Here is a 21,943-nt window from a genome sequence, read left to right as displayed (position 1 = left end):
TATGAATAGGAGCTGACTATCTGAGAGTATCGGATGAATACAGCGAACAGGTACTGCTCTGCTGGCTCAGGCTCACCATCAGTCTAGTGTGTTCACTTAATTCTGGGAATGGCTGGTAACAAGCTTATTAAGAAAAGTGCAAGAGGTAACTCTTCCTGTCTTAACCTCCAGCAAATCAGGATTTATGTTGTGAATATTAGATGATCTTTATCTTTTTACAAAACTCATTTAGAAACAGTTTTGGAATGACCCTAGAAATAATTGCTCATTCTTATTCTTGTCACTTTTATTATTTTTTTTTCCTCAAGTCAAGTATGAACAGAGGTAAGCCTTGTTAAAGCATAACTTTGCCCCTTGTTAAACAGGATATAGTGATTTCTTTTTGTGCGTGATTTTGGTGGTTCTTTTATTCACAGTGGTATTCAGGTGAATGTTGTAGGTAGCCTGGAAGAGTTGGATTAATAAGGTTTATTCCATCCAAGTGACGTTGCTGACTTCGTAGTCCGTGTAGCTGGGAGAAGCCGCGGAGGCAGGCCTGGAGCACACCCGTCACCCGGCCTTGCACTGAAGCTTCAACCATTTGCTCACCCGCTCAAACCGCTGGATGCGTGGTTCAGCATGCAGGAAAATCAAACACTGGTACTATCCAAAGCTTCGATCTGCATAGCACAGGTACTAAGGCAATGTCCAGTATGGGCAACACGGGGCAGCAATTTGTTCACACAAATCTGGAAAAAGCAACAGAGATTTAGCCAAAGTGAATTACACTGTCAGCAACACATGTCACTGTACAGTACTAGCAACACATTCAAAGTACTCCACAGATATAATTTTCATACCATGGCACTCATAATATAATTATCTCTATTTTCCTTTCTATTTTACTTGCCAAATCTGCTTTCCGAAGAAATCATAATGAAGAGTAGGATTAGGACAGTTCTGACCCTAGACTGGGACTTCGGAGTTTCTTAATTTGCTGTTCCCAGCATTCCCAAAGCGCAGGGACATGTTAGTGTTAACCCATTGCAGCCTCCTCAAAAGACCTGCCTCTTCAAGGAGTGGGATAGTTCAGCGACTGGTTGTTAAATCTTTCTAAGAGGGCACTTCAAGCCACTCTGAGCTGCAGGACATGCTTAAAAGGCACAGAGTTAACTTGGTTTGGATCTCCAGTTAATGTCGTGTCTCCAAATGACAGTTATTCACCAGAGTCACACGTACCCTGTAAAATGTTACCACGTGTGACTAAACTGGGTTGCAATGTTCCCCATTTGCAAAGGCATAAATCTCTAATGATGGCGTGCTGGTTTCAGCAGGTCGCCCTCAGGGACTGATGGCAACCTTGGCTCTCTTTGCATGTATATATAATCAACAGATGATCTCCCACTCAGTAACTAAATAAGCTATATATAGGTGCTGTGTAGTGTTAGAAGTCCTGGAGTAGTGAGTAAGATGTATTAGCAAAAGAAGAGAACCATCTAGAATGTTAGCTACATGATAAACAAGCCAAGCTCTTTCCGTGACAGTAAGTACACAGCTGTGAAAGAACATGGTTGTACCAATCTGGGGCTTTTCTCAGGTGCCAGCAGTGTCTGAGTGGCACAAAAGACCAGTTAGTTTCAGCAATTTAGCCTATATGCAGTTTATTCATGGGTATATTATGATATATAGACAAATACAGACTAGAAACATTGTAAATAGAAATGTTTATAGGATATTTAAGTACATAATCACTATATGTAATAGATTTAGCTACCTGTAAACCTTAAAAATGGAAGTTCAGGAGGTCAGCAGTACAGTGTAAGATAAAATGCAGGCATAAAATGTGATCTATGCAAGCTCGCTCTCTGTGCCAGATTTCTTTCTAATTGAAACTGACAATTCAAAAGCATTGAATAATGTAAAACTAAACAACACCATGCAGGTAGAGTCAGTGTCATCGTTCACTGCAGGAGTGGTTTATTTAGCATAGACATCATTATGGAAAGAAAACTGTACTTTGCAGTATATTTTGTTTTCTATGTAGACCTCAGACATTTCAGTAATGTATCATATATTTAAATGGTGAGTTTAGAGAATAATAGATGTAGTTCTTACATCAGATTAAAATGTGAAACACAATACAATAACACTGAATATTTTACAATAGAAAAAGAACTGGATATCTTTTATGACAGCCATAAAAAGGTAGTCAATTGTTACTGCTTACATTGTGTTACTACATCATTACTAGTTTCTGGATATTTGAGACTTTCCTTCCACAGTTTATTTTACCCACTGTAGTAAGGCTTTGTATAGAGGAGTATATGCTCAGAGGAAGTAAGGTATTTGCTGGCTAAGTTCAGTGTAGTTGTTTTGGCTAGGGAAAGGATGGTAGAGTAGTTAATTTTCTCAGAAACTAGAGGAAATTATTATGGGGATTTTTGTTTTTAAACAAGAAGGGTTTTAAAGGCTCTTCTAGCCATATTGAGGCACTTTCTTCATCAACTGTTTCTGTAGTTCTAAGTTTGCCTTCAGTGATGAATGTGGTCTGTATCACTGGTTCCTGGTGAAAGTTCCCCAATTCTTTACCAAGAACAAAAAAGCCACCTAGCAAAGCAGCCTCCCTGTGGTAAGACAGTTCCTTTCCTCAGGAATGTTCCTTTGCTAAAAACTATTGTACCTGTTATTTTTATTGCTTAAATGCAAATAAGAGCCGACTGTATTTTGCTGGTGCAAATACAGGTAACAGAAATGTACATTAAGACACTCAATTATGAATAAAATCTTTTAGCACAACACGTAATGGAGTTCAATGACTTTTGTGAATTATTAATATGACAGGGGTTGGGGATCTGTATTATTAAATATAGCAGTGCTTTTCCTTTCATATTTACTGATTCATTTGTTTAAAAAAGAAAAGAAGATGATAGAAATATCTATGTGTAATATAATGACATTTCTGTGTGTTTTACTTAGAAGCAGAGTACAGAAGAGAGTAAAGGACTGAGAGTTGGTTTATTATCCTCTAGATCCAGTTCAACTCAAATCAGAATAGAGCTTAAATAATTGTCACCTTAATTCTTCCCATTTGTAGTGCTTTTGGTGTTCATGCGACTCAGGTGTTGCAAGTAGTCGATGACTGTGCAAAGTTACACCATTTGCATAAATTTGATTGCATTCAAGGTAGCCCTGGCACGCTCTGCCTGTTGGGCCAGTTTCTACTAAAAATAAAGATTATCAGTGTTCAGTTAAAAAAAAAATGATTGCTTGTTTCCATCTCTTTGTTTTTAATGTGTCTATATTATTTTTCCCTAATCTAAGACTTTAAATAAATATTTCAAATAGAATAAAAATAATTTTCAAACAGTGAGCTGGTCACCAATTTTCAGTACTGTATTTCTAAATTTGTGTCCAGTCAATGCAACTTCATATTCTATTAACTCTGAGAGGTTTCAATTTATGGTAGAACTTGGTACAGGTCTTTAATAAATCTTTCCAGGGTTTTCAAATTTATAGCTGTAAATCAGACTCTATCTGTCATTATTTCACAAATAATTTCCGACAGAATGTCTCTATACATTGTGCTATGATTGAAAAGAAATATTGAAGTAATAAATTCAGTAATAATAATTAGTTAGTAAAATTCAACAAATAGGCACAGTGGACTGGTAAATACAGGGCAAAATTGGCTGCCAAGCTAGCACACAAAACTCTTGTGTTGCTACATGTTAATTTTGACACCCCATTTGTTTTGATACCTTTCATTTCTGCATGCAGATCTGCGATACGGGAATAACCAGCACAAGATGAAGTCAGATGCGTGTTCTGTAGTCTGCTTTTGAGTGGAAGATTTAGGTCAAGTATATTCTCTTTAATCAGCAGTGAAGCTCAGAGCAGAATTCACATATGCGGTGTCTTGAAATAGGTAGCTGTGAGTTATCATATGTCTAACAGAAATTCCTAAAACACCTGATGCTAAGAGTCAACTAATGGTCATATGGATGGTTCCGCTTTTCATTGCTCAGGTGCAATGTGAATATCAGTTGTGTGTGTTGTGTGTACTCATGCTTTTGTATATATGTTACACTCACAGAAGTCTTGTGAATGAGTGGTAGTGTCTGTTTTCTGGTGTGTCTCCAGTTGCTTTGCTTGGAATGTGTACTAATCTGGCTGAGCAGAAATTTCAGCATTGGGAGATGGGACAGTAAGAGCTTGTATGCAGGTCACTGTATGTCTTTCCAGTCCCATATAATTCACAGATTATTTTGGTCTATGTATGTCAGTGTTTGCTGAACAGGGAAGTGAAACTTGGTCTGTGACTGGAGCGAAGCTTTCCTTATGCCATGGGTATGAGAGACAATGTCTTTGCATTTCTGATCGTCCTCAGTGGTGGTGATGAGCTGCAGTTTTCTGGAAAATTGATGATATGGGCATGGATTTTATTTTCTAGGTTAGGTCTGTACTTAATTGTTAGATTCAACATTTCCGTGCTTCTGCTTGCAGAAGATGGGTCATATAGGGTAGAGGCCTTTGGTGACACTGCGTGAATGTTAGAAAGGTGCTAGATTAGAAACAAATAAGTGGTATCTGTTAGCAGTGATGATGTTGCAAATCAACCAATTATAGTAAAACTTTAAGACTGCCTACCTTCAAGAATTTACTCTGTGTTCAAATGAAGGTTTTCACTTGCTTAGCCTTTGGACTTGTCCTGCTAAAATTACTGCAGAATATGGTTTGTATGGAGTATAAACAAACAGTTCGTTGTGTTGATCTTTCCCAGTTTTCAGTTAGGTAGAGATACTGAGAATGTTTCTTTTACTTCTTCATACCTTCAAATTAATTTCGAGATATGTTAAGTGTGGGGTTTGGTTTGAATCTGCCTGTGGATGCAGTTATTGGCAGCAAACAGCCCATTCCCCAGAGGAAGGTGTAGCCCTGGCTGCCCATCCTTTGTTCTCTGCTGCTGTTGGAGCCTGTCCCGTTGCAGGGAGAGAATCAGCAGAGAGGAGAACAGGGGGAAAGAGGCACTGGTTAGCCCCCCAACATCAGAGTCCACCTTCTTCAGAAGATACCAGCAAACTTGTCCTGGTTTTAGTCTCCTGCTGTTTGTCCCTTGCTAGCAGAGAGGGAACCACCCCAAGAACACGGGTTGCGGTGAGTGGTGCTGACTTACACAGGTGCAAAGTTGCCATCTATCATCAGGGTCCCATCGCTGCTCTGTCCAAACTGAAACAGAAGGGATGCTTACTGTGATGCTGCTTCAAAACCACCTTTTTTAAGGCTTTTGTAATATTTATGCACAAGAGAGGCAAAGGGGAAAATACAAGCTATAAGGATATTCGAAGAATGTTTGACGGTCATACTGGGAAATGGTAGCAATAGTCATAATGTTAAATCTGAAAGCGGAAAGCTTTGATGCTTCTGCGCTATAAATAATTACTAACAAAGATGATTGCCAATGTGGAGACTTGTTTTCAGAAGGATTAATTTCTGATTGTTAAGTGTAAGTATATTTAGACAGGAAATGATTTTTTGTTCCTGAAAGCCAAGGAGTTGGTACAAATTGGAGGAATTAGTGATTTGGACTCCACAGAGCAAACATCAGCCTGGTTATTACAGATGAGACATGACAGATGTCGTTGTATTGTGGTTAGCACAGGAAACTATTCCTTTATTTTGCATTTTAATGACAGAATTCGGTTGTTATGGTCAGCATATTATTGTTAGCAATTGAATTTACAGTTTTCTTTAAAAAATACCCAGTTTGGTACAGTTTCCTTTCTTGAAATTTTGCAAACATTTCCAAGCTCTTAAGGTCCCTCTTGCTAAGTCACCTCCACTCCAGAAATCTCCATCCATAAATTTGTTTGTGCATATGAGCATATACATTCATAGGTCTTCATTGTCCAGGACGGTAATGCATCCAGTAACTCCAGACACTTTTGAAATTTTAAGACTAGATAGAAAAACCTTATCTGAATTTTGCCAAGATTTAAAATGTAAATTTCTATGTTAAAAATGGTTTTAACTTTAGAGCTACCAGTAACCATTCTAACTGGCTTTAAGTCTGATTTTTCTAATGTATTCATCTGTCAGCTACCGTTTCTGAAATGCTATTTAGTTCTGCAGCTTGACAGATTTAGAATAACTTATGAGAGTGTATGAGTTCTGCAGTTTTACATTCTTTGGAAGATCTGAATCATAGGTTAATGGGGTCAGTATTTGAATTAGCAAGTTGTTAACTGAGTATGCCTAAAATATATACTCTATCACAATAATAGAATCCAAATAATTGAACTTGAGGAGGAATAAGGGAACTTACCAGAATCTGCTTTCAAAACTGAACAATGGAAGTGCTGCTGTTCTTTGCCTTTTGCAGTTTTTCAGTGCAGCCCAGAAATTGTGACTCCAAAATTAGAGGTTTTGTTGTATAAGTGAAACCCTCTAGGAGTTTGCAAGGCAAGGTCTATTAGTTAAATCATGCTAATATCTGCATTCAAAAGAAGTGAAAGGTAGCTAGATGAAATTTCACTACATGTGACAACAAGAGATACCTAAACATTTTAATGAGGATTTGCCATCTTGGGTGGAACCTGCTGCTCGAAGAGATGCAACACAGTTGTAGCAGCAAACGTGAGCAGTTGTTTCACCTAAATGTAGTAACTCCAGCTGTTTGCTCATCTAGGACAAGGAATTTAGGGAAGTCTTGTGTTTTAGCTTGTAAGTGGTGGTTCTCATGCATTTATGTAGAGAGTCATTATTTTTTCTGTTCCTTGTCCTGTGAGAAACCTTCTGCTTGAGCGTAGGAAGATTTTTCTTTAAGTGTTTTCATTTTATTTTTCAAATCTGCTTTTGCGGATGGATGAACAGAGTTTATTGACAGAGTTCAATAGCAGCACGTAGGGAACAGAGATGAGGCAAAGCACCTGTTCATCCTAATAACTCTTAAAAGCAATAACCCAACAATTCCTTGAAGCTTTTATCCAATTCAGAATTCCCAAGAGCTCCTCTTTTCAACTCTGGGGTACCCAGATCATATCCATTGATGGTCTATTTTTCCTATAGAAACTAACCACTTTAAAAACTGTGCACTTTTGATGTCATGTTTCTGTAAAATAACTGATTATTTTGAGGGCAGCTTGTTCCTGCAATTCTATGAGAGTCCCAGTGAAGACATGTTCTGGCCTCCTCCTCCGTATGTTCTTTCTCTGCGTAGAATGAGGGGACAAAAAATGATTTTGAAGGTTTTATTAGCTTATGTTTCAGAGAGGAGAGACTTTCTGCATTGCAGATAAACTAAGTGCAGAAGTTCATATTAAAACAGGAATGCTTTGGAAGTCTAGTCAACACGGGAATAATAAGCATGTGGATTCTGTCAGTGCTCCGTATGCTGCTCCTCTTTCCATTTGCAGTGTATGATGGTGGTGATGGGCACACCAGCTTCTGGATGCACCCCTGCATTGCTGCTGCTACCAGCCCTTTGTGTGACAACATTGAAAAGTAACAATCACTTTTTTACCCTTAATACTGCTTCTAAAGATTAAGTCTCTGGTTATGTTACAAAAAAAACAGGGTTGAATAATGAGCTATGTATTGCTGTGGTTGGTCGATTAGCAGCAACCAAACCTGCTAGGGTCTTCAGTTAAGTTAAAGCTATTTAGGTCTGCCTGTACCCTATATAATCTTCCCAAATTTATTTCTTCTGTTAGTTCCTAGTTGAGGTGAATTTCATCATACCAGGGTTTTTTTGAAAGTCTCAGTTTACCATCATAAGTACTCATGCCTATTTCATATATTTACTACAATAAATGTGATATAAGACAGGAGATACAGTTTCTCTGTGAGTAATATTTTTTGATTTACAGGTAGCCGACATTTTCCAGAATCTGAATTTCAAATCCAGTAACATACTGCACTTGAAGAAAAAGAAGGATATGCTGATCAGTTCTTAGAGTTCAAAAATGGAGCTGAGTCTGAAATACATCTGTTCTTCTAGATGTCTGTGGTCAAGACTGGAAATTGTAGAAGAGAGTATGGATATTTTGGAACTAAATATTTCATTTCAGAATAATTTACATTTTCCCCTGGTTCACATAGCCTTCTACCCAGGCAACAGATACTTTCTTAAACCTAATACTCTGCCTTGAATTTCCCTTTCGTGTGTGTCTTCATGCTGCTAAAGTTGCTTTGATCTCCTTTTGGCCAGTTTCCAGACAATCTTTTAATTCCTTTGGTGAAATTTCCATACCAGCTTAAATTTCTGCCAGAAGACAATTGTTCCATCTCTGTTCAAGCAAGGGCCCAAAGCTTTAAATTCTCAACATGTCTCTCTCTGGAAGCATTACTCCCTGCTCAGACTTTGGAGAAGTCAGGAATATGTAGATCCAAGCAGTGCTAGGGAAAGAAATAAGGAGACAAAAATATAGTAATTCCTTCCTTGACTACAATTTTTCTCTTTCTATTTGCTGCTTGACTTGATCGTAGTGATACTTGGCTTTTATCTGCAGTACTTGCTACTCTTCAAGCTCCAGAAATCTTTACCAAAAAAAAAGGAGAGCCAGCCAAAACCATAACTCATTTGGTACTCTCTGCCAAGTTCTTTCTGCTCTCAGTACTTAGATCCATTCGATCTTGTGAGTGCGAGACCTGGTGTTGCCACTCAGTACAATTATTTACTGTCATCAGAGGACACAGATGTGACTCAAAATCATCTTGGACTTGGAGTGATTGATTAATTTGTATGTGACCCTCAGTTGCAAGGAAAGGGCCGTTTAGAAATTTTAAGAGTCCCTGCTTCTACACTGTTCTACTGAAAAGGCATTTCTGACTTGAGAAGGAGGCCTGGCGTGCTTCCTGGGTAAGGTCCTAGTTAAATAGGTTGGTATCAATAGACTGTGTGAAGAATGGGGTAAAGATTTTCCCTTATTATTATAAGGGAAAAGATAGTGGTGTTTCCTTTTTAAACTTTACCACTCTACTATAGAACTGAAAGTGACTGGAAATAATGGAAGTTGTATGAAGATATTTTTTTTTAATTCAGCTTTATTTTTTCTACTCTGGTAGGTTTAAAAAAAAAACCAACCAAACAGAAATGCATTACTTATTTTTGTTAAGACACTAAAACCTGTGTTTCCACCAAACATCAACAATCCTCCCAGGTTGTTACAGTCTTTATGTAATTGTGATTTAGTATCCAATGAATTCTGTTAAGATCCTGTCCCTGGCTCCAGTGGAATTAGATCAGGGTGCTTGGATTTACATAGCTGTATTCTATGTACATATTGTAAGTCCATAAAAACACATGTCTTTGAGAGTCCTGATTTTAATCTCTACACACTTTTTTTTTCCTAGTTACTTTGTACAGTAACCTTAGTTATGTCTTTAGTACTACATTATATATATTGTGGAGATTTGGTGTATAATCCCTGCTTTCTTGAATTGTTTATCTGACTCAGTGTAAGAATGGATAAAGTAATAGCTTACCAAAACCTTTCTGGGAATCTCAGTGTGCTGAATCTACAGAGATTCAAAACCATTACTGGTTTTATTCTTTAAGGCAAAAATGAGTAAAGGTGGAAATCTGGCTTAACTTCACTATATTCAGAAATCTTAGCTTCTACAAAGCTTAGATTTTTCTACATGCTGTCAGGAAATGTAAATACACTCTGCAGTTTCACAAGAAAAAAAATCCTGGAAGCTGAAATAATGTGGATTTGTTAAAGGTGTTAGTTCATTTTCTTCAGACAAAAGAGCAGCATTTCTGTAGCGCCTATAACCATTTAGAATAATTGTTTTGTTTCTTTGCATAATGGGCTATGAAATCTACTTGGAAATTCTCATTAATAATATAATCTGTTAAATTTAGGGTACTATTAAGGTTACCCTGTTGAACATTATGACCTTAATACTATCTTTGCAAGTTTTCTTAGGAGCTTAATGTATTCAAATTTGTAATAACAAATGGATACAAACCCATTTCTTTTTCTTTGACCTTTTTGCCTACTCCTTCTCTTTGCTTTACCTTTGTTGCATATTGTTTTCTTTTAAAAAAGCCGTTTATGGCTCTGCTTGAAGCAAAGCTACTGTCCACATTTTTTCTTTGAGGTAATGTTGCCTCAGGCTACTTTTTAACTTTTTGAAATGCAAAGTAATTGTAGTTTCAAAAATATAATGCCTGGACACATTATCAGTTTGTTATTTGAAGAGCTGATAAATGTGTCTAAGTTGTATTAATTTATGTTGCAATAGAATTCAAATTAATGACAACCAGAAGATCTTTCAATGGATGGAGTTACATGAAAGGTATAATTAAATCTCTTTGAAAAAACATACAAGACATTTCATGAATGTCAGTAACATAATTTCAGACCCTAAATAAATTTCTTTTTTATAGATATTTTTCAAGGTTATCTCTACCAGAGCTATAAAAAATGTACATGTCTTAACAAAACAGTAATTCTTCCCCTTCATCTACCCATTTGGGTACTTTTGGATTTGTGTTTATTTGTTAGGTTCATATTGTCCCTCTAAATTATAATTTTACAGCTTCCCAATAGTTCATGTTGTAGTAGTATCATAATAACACGGTGGGGTTTATTTGAGCTATGTGCAGAACATTTAGGTAAATATTTGAATGAATGAGGAGTCTCCCTGCATTCGGTGATTACTGTTAAGAGCATTCCAGAGTGCTTTGGTTGAGGCATTACCTCAAAGATTAACCCACTATCAAGGAATAGACTATGGCTGAAGAATTACCACAGTTGCATTGTTTGGATAAAAAATTGTGTGCCAAATGCAGAATTAGTCACATAGAATCATTTAGGTTGGAAAAGACCTTTAAGATCATCGAATAAAACCATTAACCTAACACCGCCAAGTCCACCACTAAACCGTGTCCCTAAGCACCATGTCTAAACACCTCCAGGGATGGTGACCCAACTACTTACCTGGGCAGCCTGTTCCAATGCTTGACAAACCTTTCAGTGAGGAAGTTTTTCCTAATATCCAATCTAAACCTCTCCTGGCACAACTTACACCCAAGGTGACACCCAACCATCATGTCACCCACAAGTCCTTCTTTGTTCGCAAATGACAGGTTCAGTGGGGTGCATTCCCTAGTTGGCTCACTGACCAGCTGTGTCACGATGTGAATGGTTTACTCCTGTTTTGCCACCCAGCGCGATGGATTGGCTCCCTTGCTGCTGACCTTTGTGCTTGTAGACATACCGGTGCTCTTGGTGCCTTTGTGTCACTGATGGGTGCAGTAAGCAGAGTGTCTAGAGCCCCACTCCATGCTTGTGGTGCTTGTTCCATGTGCAGAGGACTCACCACCTCCCAAGAGGCTGCCTCAGGGCAATGCTGTTGGGCTCCAGGGGGCTGATTTGCCCCAAGTTTGTCTGATGGAGGCCTCCTGCCAAGCGCCAAGCCACCTAGAACAGGCTGCCCAGGACTATGTCCAGATGAGTTTTGAGGGCTGGAGACTCCACAGCGTCCCTGGGCAGCCTGTATCAGTGCTAGAGCATCCTCAGAGTCAGGATGCGCTTTCTTCTGTTTAGATGGAACTTCATGTTTTTTCCTCTGTGCCCATTGGTTCCTGTCTTGTCAGTGGTCACTCCTGAGAAAGGTCTGACTCCTTTGCCCTCATTCCGTACCATCAGGTATACATGCAGAGAGGCATCTTCTCCTTCAAATGGAAACAGAGCAGAAAAATGGAAAAGAATGGAAAAAGGCTCAGGAGAAGCATTCTGTTTTGGTCCTGCTTATCTCAAGATGCTGCTCCGCTTCCTCTGCATCTGAGCAGGCAGCAACCTGCAACCTGCCCACGTTCCCCAACAAAGTGTTGCACAGACACAGCCAGAGGGTTTGTTCAAACAAGGTAATTTATTGTCATCTTTATGTCACATAAATGTCCCAGAGGGGATCAGCTCTTTCTGACAGGTTGGGTGGTCTCATCCTGTTACAGGTGGTAACAGGAGCCTCAGTTGCAGTGGCGTCTTCATCTGGACTGGAGGAGATTCTGCAAGCTCTGGTGATGCTGAGCTCCTCTTAAGTGGTGTCACCTCCATGCCTAATTTGCTCAGATCTGCAGCACAAACTCCCCACATAGTCTCTGGCATGAGCTAATTCTCTGTCCCAGTGCCCAAAATTGTCACCGGGGCTCAAGGAGTGTGAGAGGAAAGCAGATCCTCAGGGCCACAGGCATGGCTGGAAAAGCTTGTGAACAACCAGGATGCTGGTGCAGAACTGCAGACCTCTGAGGTGGAAATTGTCCCACTTGGACATGCCTCACAGTGCGTCTGACAAGCTGCACCTTGACAGAGCACAGGTCTCCAGGCACAGTGCGCTGCTGGCCTCTGCCTACTCAAGGCTCAGGTAGGTGATGAAGCTGCCTTGCTGCACTGCAAAAGTCATTTCAGTGTAGATGTTCATCTGGGAGGTGCTTGTCAGCTGGAACCTGCAGGACTGGTGGGAGGGCAGCACCGTTAGCTGGCAGTGGTGCGACTGAGGCAAAAACAGCCAGGCTGTTTTCACCAGCTCTTGGACCCAGCAGGCTAATTTCTCCACGTTTAAGCAAGAGCTCGTGCAGAGGGTATGTAGGAGGTACAAGCTCTGATCCCTTGGCAGATTGTCGTCGGGGTGGTGGAGGAAGCACAAACTATCCCCCAGCAGCTGCTCGCTCGAGCACACGCAGTCCAGCGCCACACGGATGCTGGAGTGCCTTGGTAGCAGCTGCCCCATGGTGTCCAGCTCCAGGCTGAAAGAGTGTCCGGGTGGTGGCTGCAGGAACACAAGCAGGCAGTAGGAGATGCTGTTCTCGTGGACTCCCCAGGATTCATAGACACCGTCCATCTCAATGGCTGGGTGCATCTGTGGCATGGAAGTCTTCTTGGAAAGCATTCGGCAGACACCAAGCAGGTCACCCACCAGCTGCTGCAGCGCCTTGCACGTGTCAGGCAAGACCTGCATTAGCAATGGGGTAGACACAGCCAAAGACCTGACACCATTGTGTGCGCCGTTGAGGTCTTTCACCTCCTTGTTGTCCTTCTCCTTGCGGCTGGAGCTGTCCTGCTCACTCCGGTTCTCAAAGGCAAGCTTCCTTCTCCTGATCAGCCAAGAGGCCACAGCAAGCAGGACCAGGACTAGAGCAATGCCCAGAAGCAGACAGTGCTGCATCACAGAGAAGAGCGTGGTCTCTTCTGCGCTCTCGCGCCACTCCATCTCCCGCAGCAGCTGATCCATCTCCTGACGCAGATGCTCCTCACGCTCCCGCATCCGCTCAGCCGTAGCCACATCTGTCTGCGGGTCGGGCTTCAGGATGTGCTCGACAGCCAGCACAGCCAGGGCGAAGGCGATTGCCGCAGCCATGGCCTGGAGGAGATGGGAGAAAAGGGGCTGAGCAGGGCTGGGTGGGAGGGAGCACAGGGCTGGGGGAGAGGGGCAGGAGGTGCCTGGGGCCAGTAGGAGCGGGGGTGAGGGAGGTGGAAGGGAGCAAGAGTGGGGTCTGTGAGCACTGCCCAGATTGGAGCCCCGGGCTGCCCCAGGAAAGCATTTGGGCACTGGTGTCGACAGGCTTGAAGGGGCTGCGGGCCCTGGCTGGAGACAGCGTGGGGCCCATCCTGCCCAAGCCGCCCCATGGCCAGCCCCTGGCTGGGCTGTGCCCCATGAAAGGACACGGGACACCTGAGTAGAGGCTCCCGAGGCCCCATCCCTGCCACACAACCATGTCCCATGGAACCAGGAGCAGCCAGCACATCCCCAGAGCCTCCCTGGGCAGCTGCCACCACTGGGAGCCCTGAGCACGTCTGCCCTCAGCCCCGAGGACGGTCCCGTGCCCTGCCCTGCGGGACTCGGCTCTCGCTCTGGGTTAGAGACCCCCCGGCCATCTGCCCCGTCCCCCATCCAGCCCAGCCTTCCCCCTGCATGCTGCACTCACCAGTGGCACAAGCCGAACTGCAGTGGGGCTGCCTGGTGATGGCCCTGGGGACAGCTCCCATTGTGACCTGTCCTCTGTGCTGTCACAGCCACCAGAGCAGCACCACCCAGCCAGCACCCACAGCCTTCGTCCCCACCACCCGGCTCAGCAGCTCCTGGGCATCACACCGAGTACAAACCTGCCTGGCAGGAGCGAGCACCCAGGGGCTCTCTTGACAAAGCAGGCAGACACCCTGAAACCATAACTGAAATGAAAATGGGGAGTGTCCCTGACTTATGTTGAGAGGTGCAAAGTTTTCTGGGCCAGGTGGTCTGACTCCAAGTTGTCTAGAAAAGAAGAGCTATGGGCCCTTGGGCAGAGACACATCTCCTTCTCCTCTTGTCCTCTTGGATTTGTTCTGCTGGGTCAGGACTCGACCCTGCAAATCCTAATGATCAAGCCTAATGCAAGCCATGTCCCTGGTGCAAGTGGAAAAGATCCTGTGGCTTCTGTCTCTGGCTATTAGCTTGCCCCCTGCAAGGGCAAGCCAGGGGGCTGGAGAGGCCACACCAGGGCCCCTGCCTCTCTGCTCCCAGTTCAGGAGAATCCCCTGTACACCATGCTGAAGTGGTCTGCTGCAGGTTGTGCCTCTGGGAAATGTGGCCTGTACTGCGTAAGTGCATGCCTTGAGCTCCAGGCACCTCAAAAGCTTTCTTTAGCCTTGCTGCATATGTGCCAAGACTGACACAGGTGCCATGTTTCTGTCAGTTCAGCTAAACCATGTCCCTAAGCACTGCATCTACATGACTTAAATATCTCCAGGGATGGTGACTCAACCACCTACCTGGGCAGCCTGTTCCAACGCCTGACAACCCCTTCAGTAAAGAAGTTTTTCCTAATATCCAATCTGAACCTCCCTGGGTGCAACTTGAGGCCATTTCCTCTTGTCCTATTGTTTGTTACTTGGGAGAAGAGATCGACCCCCACCTTGCTACAACCTCTTTTCAGGTAGTTGTAGACAGTGATAAGGTCTCCCCTCAGCCTCCTTGTCTCCAGGCTAAACAAGCCCACTTCTCTCAGCTGCTCCTCGTAAGGCTTGTTTTCTAGACCCTTCAGAAACTTGATTGCTCTTCTTCAATTAATCAGTCTTAAAAATTGTGGCTAACTTTTTCATAAGCTGGTTCTGCTGCTTGTGGGAGTGTGTCAACCTCCTGTGAAATCCAGTAAGCTGTATCAAAGAGATGAGTCACCTTTTTTAGGTCTGGTTCTCTGAAGCACACTTCTTGGTGCAAATGTTGTGTCTTTGTGCTTTGTTTGCATCGTTAATGACAAAGATTGGGGCATAGCGATTCAGCCCTTTGGAACAAATGTTTGTTTGCTTAACCATGTTGTTGTGGAATCTCCCATCATGTTACACACTGAAAGCTTTTTAGTTCATCATCTCTCTGAAAATAATGATGTCAGATATGCAAGGAGTGGAGGCTTAGCAAAAGGATTTTGTTCTGAGAACACCTGAGAGTTTCATGTTTTATAGGTGGCGTTTTGTAGAGGCATAGAAATGGTGTATGTGAGCCAAGACCTCTGCAAGTCCATTGCCCCACTGGAAGCACTATCTTGCCAAAACTATAGATCGGATGTGGATTTGTATAGCTGAGTCTGAAAACCTCCAGGGATGGAGATGCCACAATCTCTTTGGATAGCCTTTCCAATTCTGCACTACCCTCCAAGAGAAAAAGCTTTTCTAAGTAGCCAGTCTGAACCCCCCAAACTACCAATCAGCTCCTTTTGACCTTGCAACATCATGCACCAATACCAAGAAGTGTTTGGCTCCATTGTCTCTGAAATCCCTGTCAAGCAGTTGAAACTGCTATTAACTTGCCCTTAGCCATCTCTTCACCAGGTTAAACAAGCCCAGCTCCTTCAGTCTCTGCAAATGTCCTAAGCACCTGAGCAACTTGGTAGGTGCTTAGGACTTTGCTGGATTTTTTTCCAATTTCTCCACTTCAGCTGGGGGGTGGATTCAAACCTGGACACAGTGTTTGAGATGTAGCCTCATCAGTGATGGGCAGAGAGTGATTTCCCTCTTTCTGCTGGCCACATTCTTCCCAGCACTAGCCCAGCATGTGGCTTGCTGATGTGAGCCCACTGTTGGCTCGTGTTCAGCCCAGCATCCAGGATGGCCCCAGGTCCTTTCCAGCTGGGCTGCTATGTTGCCAGTTGCTTTTCCGCCAGATGTGTGGAGCACTTCTGCCTCAAGTGAACAATTTTGCACTGCTTGTTGAAGCTCCTGAATTTTCTCAGAGCCCATCTGGATTCTCACAGGTGGAATTTTTGTTGCTTTACAGCCATTTCTGTGTTCTCTTAGTTTCTGAGAGGTTAAGCACTGAGTTTGTATTGTTAGTTTTATCACCATAGATGTTTTTAGATTGGTGATGTCTTGCAGCTCATGGTGAATATACACTAAGTTTGGATGGCACCAAAGTGAGTTTTCTATATGTTTTTTCATGAATCAATGTAAGTTTTTTACTACCTACAGCTGAAATATACCAAAGAGCCTTAAACTCGTTAAGACTCGTTGATTTTTTTCTTAGTAAGGAAGATGACATTTTTATCTAATACCTCAAATAATAGCAGTAAGAATTGCATTTAGTGTGCTGTAGACTTGAAAGAAATCAATATTATTTTTAGCTTTTGTAAAAAAATAATAAATTCTTAGCAAAAACATAGCATATAGTATATTGAAACTGTCATTGTTCCCTTTCCTGTGGAGACTATTCATCACAGCTCAGGTACTAGTAACATCATTTCTGGATGCTGGAACATAAACACGGGCTCCCTAGCAGTGCTGACTAACATTATTCAGCTGTAGGTACAAACTGTCAGGCTCATTTTTCTTCACCAGCTTCATGTTCATGTGGGACACCCAGGTGGGACTACAACCCACAGTGTTACTGTCCTTACACACAGGGAATGGGAAAGGTTATGGTCAAGCACCACCTGAGTGTTGTCACCGGATGAAGGATGGAAATGATGAATCCACTGCTGCAGCCATAGATTCACAGATTCATTAATCTAAAGGTCCACACGATGGACTTCTCGCCTTTCTCCAGTCACGGAGACTGAAAGTTACATTTTCTTCATTTCTCAAAGGCAAAATGAACTGTAAAAAAGCCAGTGATTTCTGTAGGACTCACAGGAAAGTTTCTGGTGAATTGCAGAACTAAATCCAGGAGCTGTATTACAGTCCTTACGTACACAATAGATTCTACCTAATATTTGAACAAGGAAGAAGAGGGGATATTCTAGCTTGGATATGGTGACGGGATGTGCGTTTTCCCTAACAATAGCATGTACTTTCTGCCATGGAAGAGCTTTCTGTTTGAATTGGACTCATCTCTGGAACATATATCTTTCTCCTGTTCCTAAATTGTTTTATTTTTTATTCCATGACCTGTTCTCTCAGACAGCAAAAGTGATCATGCTTTTTAGAAATAGCCTGTATGGTTGAAGTGCCTCTTGAAGTGCTTGGGATACATAGGTCAATACAGACTGTATGGGAGGTTTAAGAACAATAGTTGTGGGGAGAATATCAGGAAGATGTAAGCATAGGAAAGGCTTTTTTTGAAGCATTCAGTGCATAAGGTGCTTGTTTTTGAATGCTTAAGGCTTATTTTTGAAACAAATGTAGGTTACCCTCAAAGTGTGAAATGCTTGGTGTTTGATGTTTTTGTAGATTACTAAAGCAAACAAGCAAAAGTCCACACTCTTAACTGTTTCAGCTTTTTCTTTCAGTTGTAGCTTATTTTTTTCTCAGTTTTAACTTTTACCAGTTTGCATTTGAGGGGGGGGTAAATGAAGTAACAGTTGTGGTTGTGGGTGAAACCTGTTTCTGCTAATGCCAGTCCTTGCAAGGATTATTAGAAACTATCCCCAAACATTTCAAAGTGTTTGAGTTCTTTTCTCTAGAGAGAAAAGTATCAGTGATATCTCTGCATTGTTACTGTAATATATGGATTTTCTATCTATCATGGTCTTTTGGGGGCAGCTTTTTGTTGACTCTGAGCAGGGTTTAGGCAGTATGTAAAACCTAAGGTCATCAAGGTTCCATGATGATTTTAGTTATTTCTTAGAATCCTAGTATTTGTCACAGGAAGGAAAGGGGATTTACTGAAATTCCTGTTACTGCTTTGAATAGTTACCATTTTAGAAAGTGAAAAGAAGATCTAGCTGTAGTGCTCACTGTCCTATTTGTTTGAGCCAACCTGCTGTATCTTGTTCTATATTTAAATACTGGGCTTATTAAATATGGTATTGTATACGTGACCATTTGTTATTATTTCTTTTGGAGATACCTCATCCAAATATCTTGGCCAAAGTCTGTTTATAATCATAGCCCATGGGCAGCCATAATCATAGTCCAAGGTGGTAGAGAGACAAACTGCTTTGTTGCTTGGAAGTGGTTAGTATGTTGGAAACTGGGGACTTTGTGAAGAGAAAAGCAGTATACAGTCGCAAACAAAAACATAAATGTAACAATTAGGTAGATACCCTGTCTGGCATCTTTGTTGAGGAAGTGAGTGATGCCAAAGTGTATTTTGCCCAAGTAAACCCCTACATTTATTTTTTAGCATACATCTAGCTGAGAAATTGTGCTTAAGTAATTGATACAATAAAAGATGTGTGTGTGTGGCTTTTTTCCCTAATGTAGTGCCTCTGCCATATTCTTAAAACCATCATTTTCTTGGCTTGCTTTCCATGCTTTTCAGCAGTTCTGAATTATATATAAACCTCACATGTATAGGCTCTGTATTGTCTCTCAATTCACTTGAAAGATTAACATTGCTGTTGACCAAAGTTAAGCAAATGCAATGAAAGCTGGTGTGTTTCCAATTCATTATTGGAAATTGTTCCTGCCTGTGAACATCAGTATTCAGTGCACACTCCTACCAGAATAAAATGGCTGGTCATTAGCTTCCAATTCTCTGTATCTAAACTTGACATTTCCTCCAACAAAAAACATCACGGTACTCCTGAAAGATAAACAGAGATCACTCTCGGAAGCAAATACAGTTGTGTTAGTAAGGCTTTAGAGAATTTGTTTTGAAATTGTAAACCATTGCATTCATCACCACACTCAAAAGAATCATTTATGCATGTATTTCAGATAGGGTTTTTCTGGTCTCTAATGACTGCACTTTTATATATACAAAGCATTTGTATGTGTCACACTAAAAACTGGTGGCTGAAAACCATTGTCTTAGCTGGAAACCATGAGAATAGTGGAAAGTTTCTCTTTTTTTCATTTAAAAGTTATCTTTGTTAGGATTGATTCTTGTGGTAATGCTATTTAGGTTACTGTGGAAATAAAATGCCTCTACGGAATGAGTGGGACAGAAGAAGCAAAAGAACTGCTTCTCTGTTAAATAATTTATATGGTAATGGTTTCTGTGAAGGAGATGTGTGAAGAACAGACTAAGAAACTTGCCATTTTGAAAGGGAGGTAGAAGGGAGAGAGTTACTTGTTCATGTCAGAGCTGAGAGATTAATTTAAACAGGATTTCCTTATTTATTTTATTTAGGCTGTCTAGTTAAGTTGATTCTCAATGGCCATTTTCCAGCTTGCTATTAATATATAGGTAACTGGCAAGAGCATCATCAACTCATGAACCAAAGAATCCAGCTTGCTGGCCGGGCAGACAAATGGAGCTCCACAGAAGATGTGAAAGTAACCAGAATGCTTCAGTAGAAGACGGGGGTTCTCCACCACCCCCCAGAATGTACTTGCTTGAAGCAGGCATTGTCAAATTAATTTCTTTTTCCTTCGCTTGTAATGTGGAAGGTGCTGACTGACAGCCCTGGAAATTAAGTCCTCTATTTCTCCACAGGACAGGTATAGCAAGGGCGGCAGCAATGCAAGCTTCCCCACATTGTCCTGCCAATGCTCCTCAACCCAGTACTGAAGAGGTCACTTCTGGAGGTGAGTGGGTGGAAGAGTCTCTGTCCATGCAGTTATTGCTGCCAGTGGTTCTTGCAGGACAGGCTGCTGGACGGAGACCTCCCCCTTGTCTTGGATGAACCACCGGTCTTGAACAGATGATCACTTTATGTATTGTAAAGCGGCGTGGGCTGGATTCATTGAGGTTGCATTATTCTGCTTGACTGCTGTCACATTTTGATGTTTCTTTGTGGTTGGATGGCACCTTTGCTTTTTTTTTTTTTTTTTGGTTTTGCACTGTTTTGTTTTGAGAGACTTAGTCCATGCTTTATGTACACATTGACAAAGCAGCATGCGAATGACTGAATGCAGTCTGATTGCAAATGTGATAAAGAAAAGCAGTTCCTGGTGGCAGCCATGTGTGCGAAAGGAGCTTTAGAGCACTAGACCAGGAGGCATGCTTTGAAATGCACCAAAAATTGATAAGAAAGTGAATGTTGGTTTCCAGTATCTAAATGAACTATTAGGTTTCTGTTGTAAAGCCGTATCTTAACATTTTCTCTTTTCATAATTACTATGTAATTTAGATATTAACACCAATTAAGCCAGTAAACTAATGTTCTTTTTAGATTATTTTACAATTAATGAAATCTGCCTATCTGAAGTTAGACATGCAAGATTCTACACTATATGAAAGTAGCGGGCATGTATTATGGTTTCAATAGATGGTTGTCATCCAAACCAGAAGATACGTGATAAATTATGTGAGAGGAATTAATGTGACTGATAGGAGTTTTCAGAATAAAAATAATGACCTCTCACAAGTTTGGCAAATTAATTCTCATATACATTCCTGGATTTATTTAAGTACTACATACTTCAAATACAGTGAGGAGTATTCTGTTTTCAGCCAAATTTACATCTCTTAAATACAGAAACACAGTTGAGAAAATGGAAACAAAGGCTTAGCAAGCCTGTTAGGTCATGGTGAATTACTTTGGTAGCTTCAGATGCTGTGTAAAGGATTTGCAATGACTTGATTGTAATTTGTAGTTGAAGCCTGTAAGTCTGTTTAACTCTGCTTCTATGGCTGTTTGTAAACAGGTATGATAACAAGAGAACATGGTATAATTCACTAACTGTACTAATTTAGCATTATTCCTGACTGTTTCCACAAGATCTAGTGTAGAATAAGAAGAGTTAATTGTCCTAACCAGAATAGACTTCCTGAAGGGATTTCTTGCATGTTTTACTTGAAAGGATATGAATCAGAACAGTATTCATTCCATATGTAGCTAAAACAGTTCCTGACTTCTTTTTTTTGTCAGGGTAGCAAGGAATACAGGATTTGGTTCCTAATACAAATGAATAATAGAGTCCTGTTGGAAAGTTATTTTGGACCACTTAATACATTAAGTTTAAGGGAAGAACAGTTTGAGGATCTTTGTCATGACAATATATGGCATTAGGTAGTATAATATTAGGCATATTTGCTAATAAGTCACCTTACTTAAAGTTTGCATGGTGCCAAAATAGGTCACAAGGATTTGATTTTTCAGCTCTTTTGAATGCAGGGCACATTGCTTATCTCTCACAGTCACTGACAAAGCTGTAGAGAGGTCCAGAGTTGGCTTCCCACACACCTGTGTCAACTGCATCCAGAATTTCTGCTCAAACCTGGCTCTGTGCCATGTAAACCTTTGAGGATAATTATATACCTTATCACCATTAAACCTTTTTTATAGTAGACTTTATTTTAAATTCAAGTACAAAAATGCAGTTAATTAATTGTCAGTACAAACGTGAAAGAATGGTCAGAGAGATCATTTTCTTCACACTGTATTTTATTCGTACTGCATCCATTTTTCTGTCTCTGCGTATGCTTTCTGTGAACTCTAATTAATATAGGGCCTGATTTTTCCAAACAGTTACATTGAATAATGATGATCTAAAAGAGCATACTTGTAAAACAAGGTATTACCCAGAGCATCCTACAGCAGGGTAGTCCTCATAACCTTTATCCTGGAGTTTTAAGCTGTGTAAGTAGTTCTGTTGATTCCGCTATGACTGGTCATATGAGAAACAGCTTCAGTATTAGGTTCATAGTTACAGATCCA

At 41.2% G+C, this 21,943-nt stretch overlaps 1 protein-coding gene across 4 annotated transcripts in view; it reads left to right on the top strand.

Annotated features, from left to right (window-relative positions):
* The window catches only part of PPP2R2C (protein phosphatase 2 regulatory subunit Bgamma), a gene marked incomplete at its 5' end in the record, with an annotated part of 195,497 nt that overhangs the window by 60,508 nt on the left and 113,046 nt on the right, over positions 1 to 21,943 (top strand). For 2 of the 4 annotated variants that reach the window (XM_082050551.1, XM_082050550.1), the window contains one exon: positions 19,782 to 19,868. The exons of the other annotated variants lie outside the window; for them this stretch is intronic. In XM_082050551.1, the coding sequence (XP_081906677.1) occupies positions 19,782 to 19,868 (87 nt within the window). Of the gene's footprint in view, positions 1 to 19,781; positions 19,869 to 21,943 lie in introns of those variants that run through there. 4 annotated transcript variants of the gene reach the window in all.

Source organism: Streptopelia decaocto, assembly GCF_964273445.1.
Source record: "Streptopelia decaocto genome assembly, chromosome: 4".
Taxonomy (NCBI): Eukaryota; Metazoa; Chordata; class Aves; order Columbiformes; family Columbidae; genus Streptopelia; species Streptopelia decaocto.
This window is presented reverse-complemented; position numbering and strand designations above follow the sequence as displayed.